The 22137-nt window shown below is 37.8% G+C and overlaps 3 protein-coding genes across 3 annotated transcripts; 1 reads left to right on the top strand and 2 right to left on the bottom strand.

Annotated features, from left to right (window-relative positions):
• Window positions 1-3852: 3852 nt before the first annotated feature.
• LOC142631704 (extradiol ring-cleavage dioxygenase) lies at window positions 3853-7730 on the bottom strand. The gene is made up of 3 exons (XM_075805987.1): window positions 7301-7730; window positions 5294-5664; window positions 3853-4271 (listed from the first exon to the last, which is right to left on the bottom strand). The coding sequence occupies exons 1-3, from the start codon at window positions 7526-7528 to the stop codon at window positions 4076-4078; spliced, it is 795 nt and encodes a 264-aa protein (XP_075662102.1). The 5' UTR covers window positions 7529-7730; the 3' UTR covers window positions 3853-4075.
• Window positions 7731-11246: 3516 nt separating this feature from the next.
• LOC142632573 (uncharacterized) lies at window positions 11247-11657 on the top strand. Its single transcript, XM_075806950.1, has one exon. It carries the CDS (start codon window positions 11247-11249, stop codon window positions 11655-11657), a length of 411 nt encoding a protein of 136 aa, XP_075663065.1.
• A 4727-nt stretch (window positions 11658-16384) lies between these two features.
• On the bottom strand, window positions 16385-21904 carry LOC142632128 (ribosomal lysine N-methyltransferase 3). The gene is made up of 4 exons (XM_075806544.1): window positions 21430-21904; window positions 20494-20693; window positions 17889-18150; window positions 16385-17326 (listed from the first exon to the last, which is right to left on the bottom strand). The coding sequence occupies exons 1-4, from the start codon at window positions 21814-21816 to the stop codon at window positions 16652-16654; spliced, it is 1524 nt and encodes a 507-aa protein (XP_075662659.1). The 5' UTR covers window positions 21817-21904; the 3' UTR covers window positions 16385-16651.
• Between the last annotated feature and the right edge of the window lie 233 nt (window positions 21905-22137).

The following is a 22137-nucleotide window of genomic DNA, read 5'->3' as shown; positions in this document are numbered from 1 at the left end:
ACCTCAACAATCTGTACTCCCTCTTTCAACCCCCATGCTTTCTTCAGACTGAACTGAGCCGCTTTTTTATTGAACGGTTTGCAAGTCAGAAATTTCCCCACAAGGCTTTGAGTGCAACTCTCGATTTCTTCTTTCCGTCCTTCATCAGAAACTGCTATTACCTCTTCTTCTTCCATGGTTAGTTTCATGTTGCTCATACTGTGAATCACTTCATCAGCCATCAAGTAAGAATTAAAGGCAGACCCTCAGAATACTCTAAGGGAGAGAATACTCGTTAGACGAGAGAGAGAGCTCCTATGTAGAGGAGAAAAAAAATTCAAAAATTAAAATGCCAAGTATCCTATTTATCTACCAAAATATAATGTTTGAATTAAAGTAAAATAAGGTACTATCTTTGGGATAGGCGTTGTGGGGTGCCTAACACCTTCCTCACATTTAACCAAACTTCCGAATCCAAAATCTTTTGTTCGAGACTTTTGATTTATCTTAATTAATAAATCCTTAAAATTGGTTTAATTAATTAGGTAACTTAAAAAGAATTAGACAAATAGGTGAGCAATCACACCTAATACGTTACCAATCACACCTAATACAAAACCAATGGTTGGTGGCGATTCCTAAAACAAAAATTAGAAGAATGGACTCACAAACACACACATCACCCTAGAAACACGAACACACAAAAAGTCATGTCGCTAAAGATCCAATGTGGGATAAACCAAAAAAAATAGGGAAAAAGCCCTAAACCAGCTTCTTCTTTTTCCCCCTTTTGTGGGGCATCCACATAGCCCCCAATTCAAATCATTCTTGTAATAAAATCAACTTATTTTCGTGCTATAACCTATTGTCTAATTCTTTGTTTATTTCAGAACTCCTTTCTTTTTTTCTTTTTTCCTTTTTTGAAAAGAAGCCCTCTCATTTAGTAATTTATTCCAATATTGAAGAGTGAATTTGCAAATTTCCCAACTATTCATTGTGGATCCAAAAATTTCAACACAGGTTGAAAGCATTCATTTTCCAAGTCCCAAGCAACGCTAGTTTTACATATGTTCCAACTATTAGTTAAAATACAAACATCCATTTTTACAGCTACATCGCCAAGAATATCCAACAAAACTTCTGCATTTTATGCATTAGGGGTGTGCATGGGTCAGGTTGAGGGGATTTTTTGACCCAACCCACTGTAGTGGGTCAAAAAAAATTCAACCCAACCCGACCCACATGAGTCGGGTTGAACCCATAGGTTGGAAATTTTTTTTATTATTATTAATAAATTGAGTAGAAAAAAAATATAAATATAAATATATTAAAAAAACTCAAAAATTAGTATCAATGTAACTCCTTAAAGGCAAACCACACTAATGACTAAATAACAATAGTAATTTAGTAGGGTTTGTATGAACTAATTGACTTTTATATAGGATTTTTAAAAATTTATTAATTATATAATATATTTTATATATATATATATTAAATATATAGGTGGGTCGGGTTGGGTTTGGCGGATTTGAAATTTTATGACCCAAACCCAGCCCGACCCGCTATCAAAAAATTTGTTGTAACCCAACCCACCAAGGCCTAAAAACTGACCCAACCCGGCGGGTTGGATTGGGTTGGGTTGGTTTTGGCAGATTGGTTGCACACCCCTAATATGCGTACCTAAATAACTTGAAAATGTGAATTATACGCATGCAGGGTATGTATATATTACATATACGAGCGTCAAATGGAAATTTAGAAATTTTCTATGCAATTAAATACAATCCTTGGTTCAAAAGCCTACCAAATACCTTGGGATAAATTTCAAGCTTAGAGGTAATAGATGTGCTGATTTTCAGTTCTTGGTTGAAAAACTACAATCCAAACTTCAAGGGTGGAAAGCCAGATTGCTATCCCAAGGAGGCAGAACCACTCTTATATCCTCTATTCTCCAATCTCTACCCCTATATGCTCTCTCTTGTTTCAATGTGCCTAACACCATATGTAGCAAAATGGACTCTGTAATCAGGTCCTTTTGGTGGGGGCATGAACAAGGGGAGAGGAAATTGCACCTTCTAAGTTGGGACAAAGTTTGTCAACCAAAAAGGTTTGGAGGGCAAGGCCTAAAGAAGTTCAAAACCATGAATCAAGCAATGTTAACTAAACAATTTTGGAAAATAAACCACAATCCCCAGTCCCTTATGGCTAAGACTTACAAAGCCAAATATTTTCCTAGGTGCTCCATTCAAGATTGTATCCCCAAGCCACACCATTCTTGGTACTGGAAGAATATCATCAAGCAAGTGAATCCAGTTTTGAGAGAAGGAAAATGGTGGATTGGAGATGGTTTTAATATCCCTCTTCATTACAAAAACAGGTTTCATTGTTCATCCCTAAACTTGGAAGACCCTAGGCTACCTACTAGTACTGTTGGGGACCTGATTGACCACAACACCTCCTCATGGAAAGCTGATCTGGTCGGAACTTTATACCCTCCCCCTGAAGCTAGAGATATCCTATAAATCCCTATCTCAAAAACAAAATCAGTCCGAGACAAATTGGTTTGGAAACATTCCAATAATGGAGAGTATCAACTCAGAAGTGCCTATGAGCTTCTCAGCACTAGGCCTTGGAACATGCCTAGGCATCCTCAGCTGAACCAAGGAACTTGGACAAAGGTTTGGCAAGTAGTGAAGGTCCTTTAAAAAATAAACAACTTTGTTTGGAAATTGTTGCATGACTGTTTGCCTACCTTTCTCAACTCAAATCATAGAGGGATTCCAGTTGCTACCACTTGCCCCCTCTGCAATGAAGTTGAAGAAGCTACTCCCTTTTCCTTCTTTACCCTTTTGCTAGAGCTTGTTGGCATGGCTCCACCCTTGCCATACATTCATCAGATTTCAGCAATATCTCCAATCAACAGTGGCTGAGTCTGATTCTTAACAAGCATAACATTAAGGATCCAGCTGCTATGGACTATCTTCAATCCATTTTTACAACGCTATTGACCATTTGGAATCATAGAAACAAAGTGGTTCATGAAGGGATAACTCCTAACTCTGTGCAAGTAATTCTCATAGCTCAATCTTTGTCTTGCAGGTACAAGGAATCATTCTCTGGACAGTCAAGCTCCAACTTGCTCGCAAGAAGACCAGCTGCAGAACCTCAATCCGCAGCAGGGCCTTGGCAACTAATCATAAAAATTGCTAGGTACAAAAACAAAAGGATGAAAAGGAGTGCCTATGTATATGAAGCTGTAAATTCCCAGGGAGTTGGTGTGTCTTTTGGTGTCAATAGCAGCTTAGCTAGGACAACAACTGAGGTTTTGCTTGAAGTTGTGGTGGAAGCTTGTCTCACTGCAACAAACCATGGTTTTCAGCAAGTTTTGTTCCTAAGTGATAGTAGAGGTTTGATCAAGGCTTTCAAGACTAGGAGAGCTCCAGATTGGCAAGATGTCACTAGACTTGCTGATCTTAATTTTCTTGTACAAAATGGTCTTCTCTGCAAAATGATCTTAGCTACCCTTTTACTTATAAATCCCTTATGTGATGTAGCAAAAAAGGCAACTCAGGTGCCTATAAACCAATGCTGGTTCAATCCAGCCCTTTTGTAATCTCTTGGTTGTTTGTTCCTTCTCCCTTATTGGTATCAAAAAAAAAAAAAACAAAATACAGTCCTTGAAATCCAGAACAAGTTGAAGCTATCTTTGGGTCAGAACACAGTAAAAGGTTGAAACTAAATAATTAGGAAGATGAAATAAATAGAAATGGAAATATAAAGGGAAAAGCAAAGGAGAGTTGAGATAGCCCATGTCTACTTCTACTTGAGTTTTGTATGTTATATCCAAACAAAAATCAAGTACTTTTCCACAAATTTTTGCCAACCAGATACTAATCAGTATTAAATATATGGACCCCAAAAGCAAGCCATTATTCAGGTGAAATCTGTATGGTTTTAAGATAATAAACTTATCATAAGGTAGTTACAATATTATACAAACACAGATTAACATGTCTTCAAGAACTTCCGGTTGGTACCCAATCTTATTTGGAGATACAGCACATACGGTATAATAGCACACTTTTGCAAAGGAAATTCAACTGGTGGCTGTTGTGAACTGGTAAGAGGCATAAGAAAGAGTACCCATGTCCCAGCTATGGTGGACGTTTTTGGCCTTTGCATTTTCACCAGCAGCACCCATGGCCACATGCAATGGATAGAAGTGATCTGGCCAAGGGTGAGCCATTTTTGCACTTGGTGCCTTCTCATCCCAGTGATTCACATCTTCATATCTACAGCAAGAGTTAAGTACTTAATCCATTCTACAAAAAAGTTAATGAAATTAGATATACTCTACTTCCATGCAAGAATCAAAAAAGAGGATTAAAGAAGCCAACCATATGGTGTGTATTTTTTTACTACCTTATATTGGGTGGTTGGCATTGTCAGATATTTGACAAACCCTGCCAATAATAAGCACTTTTGTTTGATACCAACTTTGGTTCTCACAATGGAACATCTTCCTCATGCAAATAATTTCAAAATCTAACTCAGATCCGGAATGACCATCCAAATGACACTGAAAGTCGAAAAGACTAGCATTTTGTGACTCATTAATGCCCTAGTGGTTGCAGAGTAAGGAGGAAACCTTCAGCCCTGATGAGAGGGCTTTCATTTGTGGGGACAATAAGAAAGCCCCCAACACACAAATATCATTGATCATTCTCAATTAATATAAAAAAAAAAATTGCTCTTTTTTCTCCGTATCTAATTTTCTATAATTATTACTAACTTCCACACGCATCTAGTGGGTTTTTGGAATAATGCCTTCACCCTCAACCCATTTTTGTGAGAGGAACTGTCATTTAAACCATCATTGAATCACTAAAGGAGGTACATATTTTTAAATGATGCCAAACATTTTTGTAAGTGTACTTTCCACAGTAACTCCTAAAATGGACTAAAAAGCCTATATACATCACTCTAAAATGAATGTTAGACTACAAAAAAGCCTTAAGCCATTGCTTTAGAAATGGAATGCTATTCTACCATATGAAACTTTACATACCACCAGGTCCGCCTTACCTACCTTTTCATTTTACCAATCTACGCAAAATATAAGCAAAAGCCTCATTATTAGAAGTTAATAAACTCCTAGCCATTACTTGCCCAATTACGAAGTTATAATTATATCTAGCATAGTATGTCAACATAGGATGCCATCAATTTCTTGCAAACCATACCAAAATCATAATATAACCAGATGTACGACAAATAAAGTGAGAAAGAAAGTGGCAAATCACTTATCAATTACCTTCCTTCAAGAAGAGCATCTTTAAGCCAGGTATCAAAATTCATAGCCCAGGAAGGAACAGAACTGCCCCTGCCCCCAATGTTCCTCAAGTTGTGAGTAGCACTTCCAGAACCCATGATGAGGACACCTTCTTCCTTAAGAGGGACCAATGCCTTGCCCAACTTGTAGTGATAAGTACCATCTCTATCTGATTGAACAGAGAGCTGACACACTGGGATATCCGCCTCCGGATACATTAACATGAGGGGAACCCATGCACCATGGTCAAGCCCTCGTTTTCTATCCTCATCAACATGCTTGAATTCTGATTCCATGAGCAGTTCCTTTACCCTCTTTGCCAATTCTGGAGCACCTGGAGCTGGGTACTTGAGCTGGCAATGAGGAAAAGAATTAAAAAAGATAGTAACATAAATGAATTTTCTAAAAGATAAATCTTCACACAGCCGAGTTGCTCAGGTGGTGTCTTCCCCTGCACTTTGTCATGAAAATTAAAAGACTGACTTTTGTTAAAGCTTCTTGTTTCCAAGTCCAATTAATGACCTTATTATTCTTGTTCAGGAGCATGCCTGAGCTTACAATGGACAAGAACTTAACAAACATTATGCATTTTATGTGTTAGTTACTAATTATGTCCCAATAAGCGGAAGTATTTGTGTGACAACTTTAAGGTCCATGTTCAAGATTTAGAAAAGAATATAGAACTTTCATTATCAACTACTGATATCAAACAAGTTCATAATTTTGCTGGTAAGACAATAACACATGCAAACCCCCAGCTGACAATTCAGCTCAGTTATGATGCCATTCGCAATCAATAGGGAAAGGAACAATGCTAATTATGTAGTAGTCATAAAAAACTTGTCATGCCAGTTGATAGTTGCAAAATTTTTAAAAGCGTGACTGAATTGCAACTGCCAAATCTACATGTGTAAAATTTTCTACATAGGGCTGCTTCTTGGAAACAAAATAATAAAAGTAGGCACTCAAAGAACTTTATGGTCCGTTTGAATTTAGGAAGAGAGAGGGGGAGTAAAGTAGAGTAGAGTAAATTTGGCTCAACATTAGCTTATTTTCAGCTAACTCTATTCTAGTCTCCTCTACTCTTCCTCCTTCCCCTCTCTATCCAAACGGGCCCTTAATTATTTCATCCATGAATCCTAATCCCAAGGAAAGCAATAAAAAAAAATTAAAAAGTGTCATCTAACGAAACTTCCAAAACAGAGATGAGGTTGGAATGCACAACAAGACAACGAAACTTTCAATCTTAGTTTCAAGTTCAACATCACCCACCAAACCCCACCTACGTGCACACCAACCCATCCATAATTATTTGTTTAAAATATATGTAAAATTCAAAAACTTTCAATCTTAGTTTCAAGTTCAACATCACCCACCAAACCCCACCTATGTGCACACCTACGTGAACCACTCGATCTCAAATTGGAAAATAAGAATCAAATTCCAGTCCAAATTATGTTCGTTTGGGGCCAATTATGTTTATTTATTACCACAAGAGTCAAATTCAAATTCAAATTTAGGCTCAACTATTGAACGATTCAAGCTTAAATATATAATGGGCTTGTGAACAAGCTTACAAATATGAGATTTATATAATATTATATGTTTAGGAGGATGTATGAATAAAAATGTGCAAATTTAGACCTATATTTGTAAATAAATTTAAAATATATCAAATAATTATTCTGTAAACAAATTTAAAAGATATCAAATAATCGTTTATAATTTATTGATCATAAAAATGTTTCATTTTATAAGAAAAATTATCTATAATTTTTAACAATACCAGTTATTGAATCTAATTGTTATAAACTTCATAAAGCAAAATCATTTTATAGGTAAAGAGGTAAAAAAAAAAAAATCAGCCGTGGTATGAATAAGAATTTTTCTTTTGGAAAAAGAAAACAAAACCATGAAATTTAAGAAGGATTTGAGAAGAGAAAAGAAAAGAAAGATATTTTTTATGTATGGGTGTATAGTGTAGAATACCTTGTACATATCCTTGGGGAAGCCATAGAAATCGTGGATGGTTTCGTTTAAGCCGGTGATGACATTGACGGAAGGGACAGCGGTGTCCCAGTGTCCAGAGATAACGAGAATGGCCTTTGGGCGCTGGCAGTGACCTTTTTCCTGCCACGCCTTCAAGAAATGTCTTGCCGGAATCGCCTCGTCTATTGACAGCGTTGGTGATCCATGAGATATGTAGAACGTGTCCATCTCAAGCTCTTTTTGTGAATTTTGGAATTACATACAACAACCCAACACAGCTACGTTTGGTCAGTTCATTAGTTTTAAAGATGATGAGAAATCGAGAGACACAGTCAGTCAGACAGACAGACAGACGGTCAGAACTGAAAAGAGAGACGAATGCGGACTTTCCAATGATTTGTACCAGCCAACTTTGACGATGTTTCTTTCTTATTTCAAATTAATCCTTTAGTTTTAGTGTATTTATAATTTGTGACTTGCATTTGCTAATTTTGTTTTTTATGTTTTAGCCTCTATAATAAATAAATAGCATTGTTGCAACTTTTTACTTTTCTTTTTCTTTTTTTTTTTCTTTTTTTGTTGGGAAAAGGCATAGAAATACAATAAGCAAAAATATAAACCAGAATTATGCGCATAACACCGACCCATATGAAAATTTCCCCTCAATATAGCACCATACCTATAGCATCACACTAAACTAAGGAAGGCCACAGGCCAGCTAACGTGTGAATTTGTTTCATTAAAGCCTCATTTGGGAGGACGGAATGAAATTGAATGAAAAGAATAATTTTAAAATTTTCTTTTCTTCCCTTATTTGGGAGTTTTAATGGAGGGAATAAAAAGTTCATTCCCTTATTTGTAAGTTTAAGTGGGAGGGAATAGAATGGGTAGGAGGGAACACTCATTCCTCTCTATTCTCTTAAAACCTCAAATTTTCATTCCCCAAAATTGGGAGGAATGAGAAAGAATGAAATTAGATTTAATAATTTTTTTACTAGAACTCTCAAAATACCCTTATATATTCAATTCTTTATTTTAAAAAAAGAGTCTAATAGTAATATTGTCATAAAATATTTTCATTCAATTCCTTCCATGTTACTCCCAAACAAGATTACTTACATTCCATTCATTTTCATTCTTTTCCATTTCTTTATTTTAAAACATCCAATCAAAGTTACTCAATTCCATTCTTTTCCCTTACTTAAATCCACTCCATTCCATTCCTTTCCATTCTCTTATGATCATTCCATTCTATTTCCTTGTGAACTCCCAAACGAATCCTAAACCCTATTTTTGATATTCAACCTCCTTTGGCTACAAGTATTCCCTCTTTGCCCCGTCAAGTAATGGATTCTCGACATTCGACCTAATTTGATTTTTTTTTTTAACGAAAATGAAATCAAAGAAAGGTGTATGTTTGTCTAGCTCTCTTTTAGACAGTAGAATAGGGGGGTCACTCCTTTTCTGAGGCGTATGTTTGTCTTTCTTTGAATTAACAACGTTAATTCAAAGCTTATGGGGTTCCTCTTTTCGTGGGATTTATGGGAAACAGATTCTGTGTTTTTTGGGGTCTAATACTTCTACTTTGTCTTTTTCTTTTCCAGTTACCATGGATGAGTTAACTTCCAATTGGAATCGTCTTACTCTCTTAGATAAGGAAGGACCAAGGTGTTGTCTTGACAATGAGTTGAGTTCCCAAGAGTTCTTCTTGGCTACCAAGTTTTTAACTAAAAGGGCGATCAATGTGGATGCCGTAGCAAAAACTGTCACTCCACTTTGGCATTCAAGGAATGGTTTTCAAGTTCGTAACTTGGGTAATCAGATACTATTTGTGTTTGATAAAAAAGAAGAGGTTGATAAAGTGATTTAGAGTGAGTCGTGGAGTTTCAACAAACACTTAATGGTTTTGGAGAGGTATGATAAAAATAATTTAGTTGAAGAGCTTCAATTCAACAAGACTACTTTCTGGGTGTAGGTTCATGGCCTTCCGATAAAGTTTATGAATGTCAGGGTTGCAGCAAAAATTTGTGAGGTCTTAGGTACGATTTTACCTCCTACCAACTTGCAAGAAACTGAGGGGGGCAACTTTGTTTGTATTAGAGTGTCTTTGGACGTCACTGTTCCTTTATGTAGAGGGCGATTGATTTCAATAGGAAGTGATAAGGAAGTGTGGGTCAGCTTCAAATATGAAAGATTTCCAAACATTTGTTATTGGTGCAGATGTTTCGATCATGATGACAAGGATTGTGAGATGTGGCTGAACAGTGAAGGCACACTCAAACCTGAGCAAAGGCAGTTTGGTCCAAGTCTTAAAGCAGCACCTTTCTTTCCCTCTAGGAAGCAGGTGGTCTCGGTCCCTGGTTTCTATAAGTCTAAACAGCCTTCAATTCTGAAATCAGGACCACCGTCCATGGCTGAGTCGAAGAAGCAGAAAGAGAGTTGTTCAACTAATCCGGAGTACATGAGTAACGGTACAGTTGAGGAAGGGAGGAAGGATTCAATGCCATCGGAGGTATTAATTACGAGCATTCAAAACAACTTGCAAAATATTCTAACGGATCATAGCCAAACCCCTGCTAACTGCACCACACATCCAGCTACACGAAGCTTTGAATGGAAAGAAACTGAAGCAGACATGGCCTTAAATGGCAATAATCTTCAGCAAATTCCCATCCAAACAGGTAACGTCCCACAACCTTTAAACAAAGATTCCTTACCTTTTTCAACCATGCAATCAACCCAAACCGTTGAGATAAATCCAGCTCACCCAACCCAAAAAGGAAATACCTCATCATCACCTTTAAACCCGGTTTTAAATCCCTCATTCACTCCCATAAATGACAGCCAAGATACATGTGCCTGTCAATCAAAAAAACTCAACCAAAATGGAAACATCTCACCACCTTTGACTCCGGACCCTACCCCAAACTTAACCCCACCACGTGACCCCTTTTCACCACGTGCAATACCTGAAAATCCTAAGGTTTCACCACAACCACCCAAACCGAAATGGACCAAGATTGAGAGACCAAACCATCCAACACCAGTTAACCCTGACCACACGTCCCTAACCCTAAGAAAAAGAACACCCATGCATGCTAAATGCTATCCTAAGTTACCTAGCAAACGCCAACAGGTTTCAAAAGGAGCGGTAGAACAAAAAATGACATTGGTGGAGGCTGATAGTTAGCCCCGCCAATCACAATGAATTGCCTAGTTTGGAACTGTCATGGGCTTAGGAACTTGCGTACAGGGAAGGAGCTTGGAGATATGATCCGAGCAAAAGACCCCTCTGTCGTGTTTTTAGTCGAGACACTGGCAGACGAAGCAAGGCTAGATCTAGTGCAGCGAAGTATTGACTATGAACACAAATGGGTAGTACCTAAAGATGGCCGTGGAGGTGGCCTTGTTCTTTTTTGGAAATCATCAGTGAACTTGGAGGTGATCGATTCATCACAATATTACATTGACACTTGGATTAATAGGGGCTCTGAACATGAGTGGATATTCACTGGTTTTTATGGGGAACCAGAAACGTCAAAGAGGATTGAAGCATGGGACAGTTTGAGAGCTTTAAACCACCATCCATAAATCCCATGGCTTTGTGTAAGTGATTTCAATGAACTCACTCGGCAGGAGGAGAAACTAGGCGGAGCAATTAGACAAGATAGGCAGATGCAACTCTTTAGAGATGTTATTGATGAATGTGGGTTCTTGGACCTTGGATTTGTGGGTAACCGGTTTACTTGGAGCAACACTTTAAGGATGGACACTCAATTTGAGAACGACTTGACCGAAGGTTGGCTAATGGCTCTTGGTTTCTGAAATTTCCGAGTTTGATTGTTCAACACTTACAAAGTACCTCTTCTGACCACTGCCCACTTTTGATCAACTTATTGGGTTTGGACCCACCCCCCAAAAAAAAAGAATTTTCAGGTTTGAGGAAATGTGGCTATCAGATGAACGATGTGCAAAAATGGTGGAAGCATCTTCGTCCTCCTATTCTGTGGGGCATTGTGATAGTGATATACTAAGGAGGGTGGAGATTTGTGGTAGGGACCTAGCATGGTGGAACTACAACATTTTCGGTAATGTGAGGAAGGAGTTAAAAAACAAAAAAGCTCTCTTGGTGGAGGCCGAATCTGCTGCTATTGTAAGTGGACAGAATGGTCGGGTTAGAGAGTTAAAAGAGGAGATAAATATTTTGCTGGATAGAGAAGCAAGAATGTGGAGCCAAAGATCACGTACTCTTTGGCTAAAAAATGGTGATAACAACACGAAGTTCTTCCATTGTTGGGCTACTCAGAGGCATAGGAAAAATAAAATCCGGGGAATCATGGATGAGAATAACATATAGAGAGTAGACTCAGAGGAGGTAACATTAGTTTTGGCAAACTATTATAAAGAGCTCTTCTCTACCTCAAGGCCGAATCCCCTATGGCCTCAATTAGAGCACATCCCCTTGATGATTACCGAAGAAATGAATTTAGCCTTAACTGACACCTTTACAGCCTTTGAAGTAAAAGAAGCCTTGAAACATATGGCACTGCTCAAAGTCCCAGGTCCTGATGGCATGCCCCCCTTGTTCTTCCAGCATTTTTGGGGAGTGGTAGATGTCGATCTCACAAATTCAGTTTTATCTTGGCTCAATTAAGGTACCATCCCACACTCGTTAAACCACACTTTTATCACCTTTATCCTAAAAATAAAAAACCCTGAAAGTGTTAAAGATTATCGCCCCATTAGTTTATGTAATGTCTTGTATAAAATTTTCTCTAAAGTGTTGGCCAATAGATTAAAGAAAATTTTACCAAGCATCATATCTAAACACCAATCAGCTTTTACAAAAAATAGGTTGATAACGGATAACATACTTGTTGCTTATGAGTCACTTCACTATATGAATAATATGAGATCCGGTAAAACAGGTTACATGGCTCTAAAGCTCGATATGAGCAAAGCCTATGACCGGGTGAAGTGGGTGTATTTGGAGAATGTTATGAGAAAAATGAGGTTCAGTGAGAAGTGGATTGGCCTAATTATGGTGTGCATAAAAACAGTGACATATTCTATCCTAGTCAATGGTGAACCTCAAGGGCTCATCCAACCTACCAGAGGGATCAGACAAGGGGATCCACTTTCTCCCTTTCTCTTTTTGTTGTGCACGGAAGGTTTACACGGTCTCATACAATATTCTGTTAGAGTGGGGGAGCTAAAAGGGCTATCCATTTGCCGGAATGGCCCTCAACTAATACACCTATTGTTTGTAGACGATAGTTTTCTTTTTTGTAGGGCAACCATTGAGGAGTGCAGGAAAATTATGGAGATTTATGAGGTGGGATCAGGCCAAAAGGTGAAAAAAAAACAAAACAACCATCTTCTTTAGTAAATCCACCTTGGAAGGTACTAAGGCGGAGAACAAGGAGGCAATGGGTTTACAAGAGATTGTCCATTATGATAAATATCTAGAGCTGTCATCTCTAGTAGGAAGGAATAAGAAGGAGAGCTTCAATTTTATCAAACAAAAAGTTTGGCGAAAGTTACAAGGATGGGAAGGAAAACTCTTATCTCAAGCGACGCGGGAGATCTTGATAAAGGCGGTCATTCAGGCAATTCCATCATATGCTATGGGGTGTTTTAAAATTCCAGTGGGACTTTGCCATGAGATTGAATCAATGATCCGAAAATTTTTGTGGGGTCAAAGAGGAGATAAAAGAAAAATTCATTGGTTGAAATGGGAAGAATTGACAAAATCAAAGATGGAGGGGGGTATGGGTTTTAAGGACCTAACAATGTTCAATGACTCTTTGTTGGCTAAACATGCTTGGAGGCTCTTACAAAATTCAGATTCGCTTTTCTATAAATTTTTCAAAGCCCGGTTTTTCCCATATTGTTCATTAATGGAGGCAAAAAATTCAACCACAGGGTCCTACGCTTGGAGGAGTATTTTACATGGGCGAGATGTACTACTTAGAGGATGTAGGTGGAGGGTGGGAAATGGGAGAGCTGTGCACATTTGGCAGAGCACATGGCTGCCACGGAAACACCCAACCAAGGTCACTTCTCCCATCATTGATTCCATGGCAGATGCAAGGGTTGAAATATTGATAGATGAAGCGACAAACAGCAGGAACCATTCGGTCACTAATAGTATTTTCATTCTTAAGGAGGCAAAACTCATCAAGTCCATCCCGCTGCCACAACAAGGGGTGGAGGACAGACCTTTTTGGCCCTTCACTCAAACCGGGACATATACAAGCAAGTCAAGGTATCAATTTTTGAAGTCGGAGGAAGATAAGAAGTTTCAGTTCAGCTGATGAAGGATAGGGAGTTATGGCGTGGAATTTGGTCACTATAGGTACCAAACAAAATGAAAAACTTCATATGAAGGGCTTGCCGAAACTCTTTGCCCACAAAGGAAAATTTGGTGCGTCGAACCATTATTGAGAATCCTCTCTGTGATCGGTGTTGCTGTGCCAACGAATCAGCCCTCCATGCGTTGTGGTCGTGTGGTGAGTTGAATGTAGTTTCGGAGGACTTAACCCTATGGAGTTGTCGAAATTCACTGAGCTTCATCACCTTCAAAGAGCTGCTATCATGGCTGATCAAACACCAGCACCACCTGGAGCTCTTTGCGATCACGGCATGGTCTATCTGGACACAACGGAACCAGGTCCGGCTAAATAAACCCAATTGTAGCTTGCACTCAATTACCTCACTGGCAAAGGAACGTCTTCGGGAATTCCAAGCTGTTAATCCGCACCCTCCATCTCTTCAAACTGTCCATTCCTTGGCGCAGAAATGGAGACCACCAGAACAGGGGATGGTAAAAATTAATTGCGACGAAGCCAAGTTCGCAAAGGAAAACAGAGCAGGAATTGGAGTGGTCATTTGTGACAGCGAGGGTATGGTATTGGGCTCACTATCCAAGCAAATTTCGCAGGCATATAGCCCTCTGGAAATTGAGGCGATGGCTGTCAAAACAGTAGTGCAATTCGCTTCAGACCTAGGATTCCAACATGCCATCCTTGAGACTGACTCGCTTGTGCTAGTGAAGGCTTTGCGTGATGACATGGAGTTCCTATCAGCTGTGCGTTTAGTGCTGGATGAGATTAGAAATAAGGTTAATTTTTTTAATGAATTACACTACTCTCATGTAAAGAGAGAGGGTAATATTGTTGCTCACAAGTTAGCTCGTCATGTTATTTGTGTTTCAGATTTTTCTGTATGGATGGAGGATGTTCCACCACTTATAGTTCCTGTTGTATTGGCTGACATAGCTGGTTTTACTTAATAAAATTACGATACGTACTTCCTCAAAAAAAAAAAAAGGCTTAAAAAAAATGTTATTTCTAAAGATGTTACTAATCCTCTTATTAATCACTAATTGATTTTCTTTGTGCATACCATTAGTATCATTTCAAAATCGTTTTTAATGTTGTTAATTTTTTTTTTATACAAGATAGAATTTGTACTTTAGCCTAATTTAAATGTATATGTGTATGAAGCTCCCTTCTGAAGACTTGAACCTCGGCCCTTGCCCTCCACATCCCACAAGCATTTATATTTGTGGAGTGATCACCGCATCAAGGGTGCGCGGTGGTTTGATGTTGTTAAATTTTAGAAATAGATTGTCATTTTTTTACTATAGTTTTGATTAGTCAAAGCAATAAAAATGACATTTTATTTCTAAAGTTTAACAACATTAAAAATGATTTTAAAATGATCCTAATGATGTGCAACTAAGAGAATTAATTAGTGATTAATAGGAAGATTGATGTAATATGTGCTTGTTTAACATATTTCCCCATAAATTAAGGATTTTTTTTTTTATGAAATATACTAAGTGTATATGTGTGTGAAGCTCACTCCTAGATTCCTTGCCCACCCCACAAGAAAATTGTGTGAGCAAATTACATGAGTGTGGCATTTTATGGGAAATGATGATATAAGAGATTTGACTTTATAAAGAAGGAACAACTAGTAATGGATTCTAGTTAACTCAACTAGTAAAGTCTTTTATGATCAAATAAGAGATTTGGCATTCGATCCCTGCCTACACCAAAAATCAATTAATGTCTTAATCTAATAATAAAACGCAATCATCAGAAATGGATACAAATGAAATCAAAATTCATGTTATAAATTATAATATGCACATTTAAGAATTTTCTCTTCTAGTTAATCACATTGGCTCCACTCACTTTTTTTTTTAAAAAGAGTTTTCTTTTTCATTTAAATAATAATTTTAAGAATCTAAAATAAAAAACACCAACAACAACAAAAACAAAGACAAAACAGAAAAAACAAACAAACAAAATTGTACAGGTCGGAGTCGAGTAATAGTAATACCCATATCCAACCAACCAATTTCAAGCATGGGGAGAATTTTGCCCCAATTTTGCAGCCCTTAACGGGGCAGGTAAAACTAGTCTCATTTAGGTCGGGTACCCACCCCCTAACGAGTTCTGACTCACACCTCAATATGGCATCAAAATAGCTGTTCTTTTATTTTTCAAAATATTATGTTCATCAAAACTAACAGAGAAACAAGTACAACACGAATTCAGAATTTCAGATTATATTTTCAGGACATTAAATAGCTTTGCGCAAAATTTTGGGATGGACTTTGTTCATGTTCCTGGATTTTATAATTTTGAAGCTCACAATCTAGTTTTGCGGGCAGATGTTTGTACTCCCTGAGTCCATCCCATTTCCTCTAAACCGGCTTTGTTGCTTGGGAGAGAGATGGGCTGACGCCCTACGTTGTGTGCCTCAGTTTACTTTGGTGCTATGCTGAGAGTGGCCTCAAGGCGCTGGCAATAATGGTTGACACATGGTGTAAGAGGAAGGTCTTAAAAGACTATCATAGAAACCAACTCCATTTTAGCAGCAAGCAGAGGTGTTCTAGATTCTGCCCAAACTGGACTACTAAGTACTAACACTATCTTCCTCACTCCAAGCTTGAGATGGTATGACCTCTTGTACACATTTTGGCCATGTCTATATTGTCAGTGCCACTTGAGATATTTTCAATGGAAACATCTTCCTCTAAACTCTATAGCAAAATAAACAGACCAATAAAATCAAAAATCCCAAAAAAGAGTTACTTGAAAGTTTCACCATTGGGTTTGAATAAAAAGTCAAGCCATCTACTTCACCAATAGTGAGATTGCCTACTCACTACAAAAAGTTACATAATGGATTACATTGTCATTAAATAGAAACCTTGGGGCAAAATGATGGTGGTGCGCCCTCTGTTCATTGATTTGGCACAGAAATTGGAGCAACTGCAGATATAAGCAGCTAATAAGTAACGCTATGAAGGAGGTATAAAGAGAGTTCAAAGTTTCATGTCTTCTTCAACTTCTGTCTCACTGAGGACCGCTTAGCAGTTCTAAAAGACTGAGCACCAGAAGCAGCGTAAGTTCTGAGCCTCTCCAGGATCCCCCTCTCACTGATACGCAATATCAGAGAAAAGTACAACTTCCTCTCTCTTCTTATGCAACAATTCCCTAGTGCTTCAATATCATCTTTAATTGAATTAGAACCATAAAAACTATCGCGCATATCTGCCAGCAATTGGAGAGCATTACAAACATCCTTTGTCAGCAACAAATCCTTACTCACTTCTGAAGCTTTTTCCAACATGCACTTGCCTTTTTCAGACAAAATCATGCCTATGGATCCATTAGAGTTCCCTTTAGTTGACAATGTAAGATCCAACTTATGATATGCATCCTCCGGTAACAGCATTATGTATAACAATATCAGCAGCTCAATTTGGGGTTCCCCATCAGATGAGATCTCAAAATATTCAGTGTTCTCACTTACACATCCAGAGTAACCCAATCTTCTCCAGAGGGACAGCTTTGCTCGACTATACCGGCCAGAAAACAAAGATAAACTCCATTGAGATACTAGTTCCAAATCAATATTTACAATGTCAAATGGATTATCTGGCTCTGTAAATCCATATCTATGAAGCAATGCAGCATTACCTACCAACCCATATGTATTAAAGACCTGAGAGAAGATAGGGAAAAAAAATGAAGAAACAGTTTGAGAAAAGCATTTTTTTAAACCTATGGGAAACTGGATTTTTACCACAAGAACTATTAGCAGAGTATTATAAAATAGTTAAGGCCAGCAACATAAATGGTGCTCTACCTAAGGGAATCAATCTCAAGATTGGGGCTGTGACAGTCCTGTCCAAACTAATCTAGAAGGTCCATGTGTTGGGTCTTTAACGAAAAAGGTAAATCATCCGGCTTTAGAGAGAGATTAACCATTGACAAGTCAACCCATTTCAACAGAACCCTTTTTTGCTGAAGATATTAAATTAATGTACCTTAAGATTCAAAGTTAACTCTAGCTCAAATTACATCGCTGCTCCTTTAAAGACCAAGGTAGAGGGTGAGGTCAGGGATTCAGAACTCACTAGGTGTGTGTGCAACTTAATAATAAAAAATGCACCATAAGATTCAAAATCTACGTCATACCTGATACCACACATAATACTAAAATCGCTAAAAGGAAAAATTGATTGAAAAAGCAACTCTATGAACAGGAGCAAATTCTAATTAACCTCGTTTCCAATTTTGACATCTTTCACCATAATCATTTCCAATGCTGTGGTATGATCCCCCAAGACCGAAGAGTTGTCCAAGTCACTACCACCACTAGTATCTGATCCTCTACCATCCGAATAGGAATTTTCAGACAATGGTTCATTATCACCAGCATTGGCTTGGAGATCATTTTTGCTGCAGCCAGTATCGCTTTTGGAATCAGAATGAGAAGATACAGAGGTGAAGTGAACATCCTCAGCTCCCGTCTTGTGATTAAAACTGATTTCATGTAAAAGAGATTAGTAAATAATAAGGCAAAAAGCAAGATGTAGAAAGCATTAAGGGATCTATCAATGAAAACTTTACCAACAATGAACAAGGCAAAACTAAATATAATTAATTAAATTAACGCACATGATTGCATCTTCCAAACTATCCATAAGGAAGTAACCATTCTATATGATAAGCATTAAGCTGTAAAATCTCGCCTATCATAATGTGTTTCATACCATAACCCAAAGAAAATGGTATTTGACTCTTTATATCCTTTATTTAGGACATAAACTTTACTAAATATAGGGAAAAACACATCCAAAAACAGGCAGTGCTATTGATAAATGACTAGTAAAGCTTTTATATATCATGAACTTCCATGGTAGCATACCAATGACTTTATCAGGATTTAAGTTAGCCATTCCTTGACATAAAGATAAATCTTCCTTTAAAAATAATAGGTTTAAAAAATCCAGTCTTCACATCTTAAGTAAGAAAAAGTCAACTCAAAGCCCATGTTGCCAGTGCAACTCCAACAGAAAATTTGGAAAAGGCACAGGCATTTCATTTCGAGAGTCTAGAACTGACATAACGCAGAGACCAATCACAGACAATGGTAGAAGGTTACTCCCTTGTTATATTCCATAGTAATAGATTTGCCCTGGTTACACAGTTTCTACGAAGGGTTTTATAGATTGCAAAACGCTAGGAGCATATTACGAGTTTATTTATCATATAATGATATAGTGCCTGTTTGGTATACTTTGTTTTTCAGCTTTTTAAAAATGGGATTGTTTGAAAAAGTTATAACTAAAAAACTAAAAAAAAAAATCTAGAGAAGTGAAGTAAATTTTTAAAATTTGAACAGTGCAGTTTAAAACAGAGTTACCAAGGGTGTATCAATGACTGGTTTTGAAGAAAATGCTATGAATTTGTTTTCTAGAAATTGAGTGATATAATCGCACAAGGATGAAGGGTGCCAAGAAAAGTGTTCACGCAATCTGTCCAAGGGGGTCAGGGAGTTGCAGAATCTGGCTTGTTCCTCAATTATGAAACCAAAAAGATTGAGGGGAGTGATACGACCAAAAGAAGAGCCAGGGGGTTAACATTACCATGATCATGCAGCTAAAAATCGTTTCATGGAAGTTTGTGGGTTGAATGATGGGGAGAAGTGACTTGAAATTCAAAACTTGTTGAGGGGATGGATAGCAGATGTTATATGCCTTCAAGAAACTAAAATGGGGCCAATGCCTAAACATGTTATAGGAAGCATATGGCAGCATTTTGTTGATATGGGATAAACGTAGTAGAAAAGTTGAAGCTGTTAGCATGCCATCTAATAGTAAATTTCAAAATGTTGAAGATGGCTTCTAATGGGCTTTTCAAGGGTCTACGGGCCTACCACAGACACCTCTCAAAGGAAGCTATGAGAGGAATTGGCAGGGATAATTAGTTGGTGGGGGAGGTGCCTTGGGGTGATTTCAACATGGTTAGATTTTTGGTTGAAAGGAGGTGGGCAACTAGACTAACTTCAGGAATGCGTGACTTTTCAAAGTTCATCTCAGAGAATACTATGCTGGACTTGGCCTTGGAAGGAGATGCTTTACTTGGTCCAACAATCAGCCCCCCCCCCAAATCAATGTCTAGGATAGATTGGTTCTTGGTTTCAACATAATGGGAAGCACATTTTCCCAAGCTGAATCAAAAGTTACTCCAAAGACCACTGTCTGATCATTTTCCTATTTTGCTTGATTATAAGGGGATAAACAGAGGCAAAAGTTCCTCTAAATTCAAAGGGAACATTATGATCGGTGCTTCAAGGGAAATGAACTAAGTATGGTGAAGCTGAAATATTTATTATGAAGTACATATATGACTTGATTTTGCTGTCTCCTTCACTCTCAGTGGCAAGACTCCTAGATTTTCTGGATTCCTTGTGCTTTCACTAGTGTTGTCTCTTACTGTTTTTTTGTATTTTTGTCTGCTTAGTTTTCTTTCTTTTATGATCAGTGTTTCACTCTATGTATATAGCCCTTGTACTTGAGTAGCACCATTACCAAATGGGCGTAGGATATATCATTCATTTATCAAATGATGATATTGGGAAATATTAGTAGTTCAGTGGCATTGTCTAGTCTCCTATATAAATCAAACCAAGGTTTGAATCTCCCCTCTTTCACTTGTTGTAACAATTGAACCACAATTATTTGTTATAGCCATAAATAACCAAGAATGCATAAATAAGAAGGGAGAAAATGGTTTATGCTAAGTAGCTTTACATTCTAACTTAGAAACAATTAAAAGATGAATCATATTCAAATATACAAGATAAATGAAGGCCTAACTTACAGATCAGCCAAAGGAACCATTCCAGATCCATGGTACTCGTCTATTGCAAAAGACCGAGAAGCAATGAGACTTCTTGCTGCCAAGTATTGTTCAGCGCCAAAAAAATTTGGATTGAGATTAAAAGGCGGTGGTGAATCCAATAGGGGCAGAATGTTCTCTTTCCAGTCCTCATAAATAATAGCTTTGTCTTCTTTCACAGTCTGCCTACAATTGTAAAACACAACATAAATAGGTCCAACAATCTTACAGACACACCCAATTTCACAACTTGCTAAAGTGGTTGATTGTTTGTGAATAGTGGGAAAGAGTGGTGAGCATACAGTGTCCATTACTCACTCACAGTCGACTACTTCACCGTGTCATGAAATTGGGTGTGTTTATTCAAAGGAAAATGCTAAATCTTAACAACTGGCGTGATTGATGGGTTTCAACAAACTAATAAATTGAAAGCTTGGATACAACCTGACTGGTAGTAAAATTCGTAATATACCTAACATCACTATTATTCAAATCAATCATTTCAGAGACACCTTATTTCACGACATGTTAATGTGGTTGATTGTGAGTGATAGGCACTTCTGCCCAAAATTACATGGGAAATGTTACTACAAAGTTTTACAATAAAAAGCTTATAAACTGATGTGACAACATGATTAGTACCAACTCAACAAGATAATAATAAATGGAGTAATTCTTAAGTACGAACGGAGAACTCTCCTCTCACATTCATGTGAGAGTACTCCAGGGTACCTAAGTGTGTATTATCCTAATAAATGAGTGTTTGAGTTACTCATTGTGATTGAAGTTTTGGTTCAACCACTCACAGTCAATTAAATCGCGTAAGCGACTAGGTGTGTTCGTAGTAATTGGGTTGTATTCAAATAGAATAGAGCATGTGATTAGAAGCAAGAATAATGGAGGGTGATGATGACCGACCTTGTGGAGCTCAGTGCCACATAAGAGAGAGTCGACCTCGTGGAGAGACCAAAGCAAAGGCAAGGATTCATGAGGAGGCAAAAGATGAAGGTAAGGAGCCCAAGGAGAGCTTTGGCATAAGCTCCTCTCGTACATGACAGCCACTGAGAGTCCTAAAGAACCACCCAACCCAGCAGATTCGATCAGGTCACGTGCACCGCTCGTCTTGACGGTGAGGCACGTGGTTTTGGGTATTCTCGCCACCATATCACCTACCTTGAGATCGCAAAGCGCTCTCACGGAAATGGCTTCGCCGTCGTCGGTGAATTGGAGGGCGTCGCTGAAGTCGATGCCTTGGGATCTCATCCACCGCTTGAACGCTCTCAGTCGCCTGCTACTGCTGCCCATTGAGTTTTGTGGCGGCGTTTGAGCTCTTTGTGATGTGAGTAATTCACTTTGCTCTGTTTTGGACGTTGTGTTGTGGATTGAGATCAATGCCCTGATGCAATTGACCTGCCTTTTCTCACAAATTTTTTTACATTTTAACTTTTTTTTAATATATTTTATTTAATAGTTGAGATTAAAAGTTATTTTTTCAACTTTGAAACAAGGCATTGTAATTAAGAGATACATTATCTTGAATGGATACTATTCATATCAATAAAATTTATACACCAAAAGACTTATGGGTGAAATTATGTTTGATGAATTTGACTAAATAATGTCTTA

This window comes from Castanea sativa, chromosome 4 (genome assembly GCF_040712315.1).
Source record: "Castanea sativa cultivar Marrone di Chiusa Pesio chromosome 4, ASM4071231v1".
In the NCBI taxonomy this organism is placed as follows: Eukaryota; Viridiplantae; Streptophyta; class Magnoliopsida; order Fagales; family Fagaceae; genus Castanea; species Castanea sativa.
The sequence above is the reverse complement of the archived record's forward strand: the minus strand, read 5'-3'. Positions and strand labels throughout refer to the sequence as shown.

Coding starts and splice junctions, on each gene's coding strand:
- LOC142631704 (XM_075805987.1), bottom strand. CDS start 7,528: ATGGACACGTTCTACATATCTCATGGATCACCAACGCTGTCAATAGAC. Junction 5,665..7,300: donor TCCCCAAGGATATGTACAAG/GTATTCTACACT, acceptor CCTCATTGCCAG/CTCAAGTACCCAGCTCCAGG. Junction 4,272..5,293: donor GATGCTCTTCTTGAAGGAAG/GTAATTGATAAG, acceptor CTCTTGCTGTAG/ATATGAAGATGTGAATCACT.
- LOC142632573 (XM_075806950.1), top strand. CDS start 11,247: ATGTGGCTATCAGATGAACGATGTGCAAAAATGGTGGAAGCATCTTCG.
- LOC142632128 (XM_075806544.1), bottom strand. CDS start 21,816: ATGGGCAGCAGTAGCAGGCGACTGAGAGCGTTCAAGCGGTGGATGAGA. Junction 18,151..20,493: donor ATGGTTCCTTTGGCTGATCT/GTAAGTTAGGCC, acceptor ACATGAAATCAG/TTTTAATCACAAGACGGGAG. Junction 17,327..17,888: donor ATGTCAAAATTGGAAACGAG/GTTAATTAGAAT, acceptor ATCTTCTCTCAG/GTCTTTAATACATATGGGTT.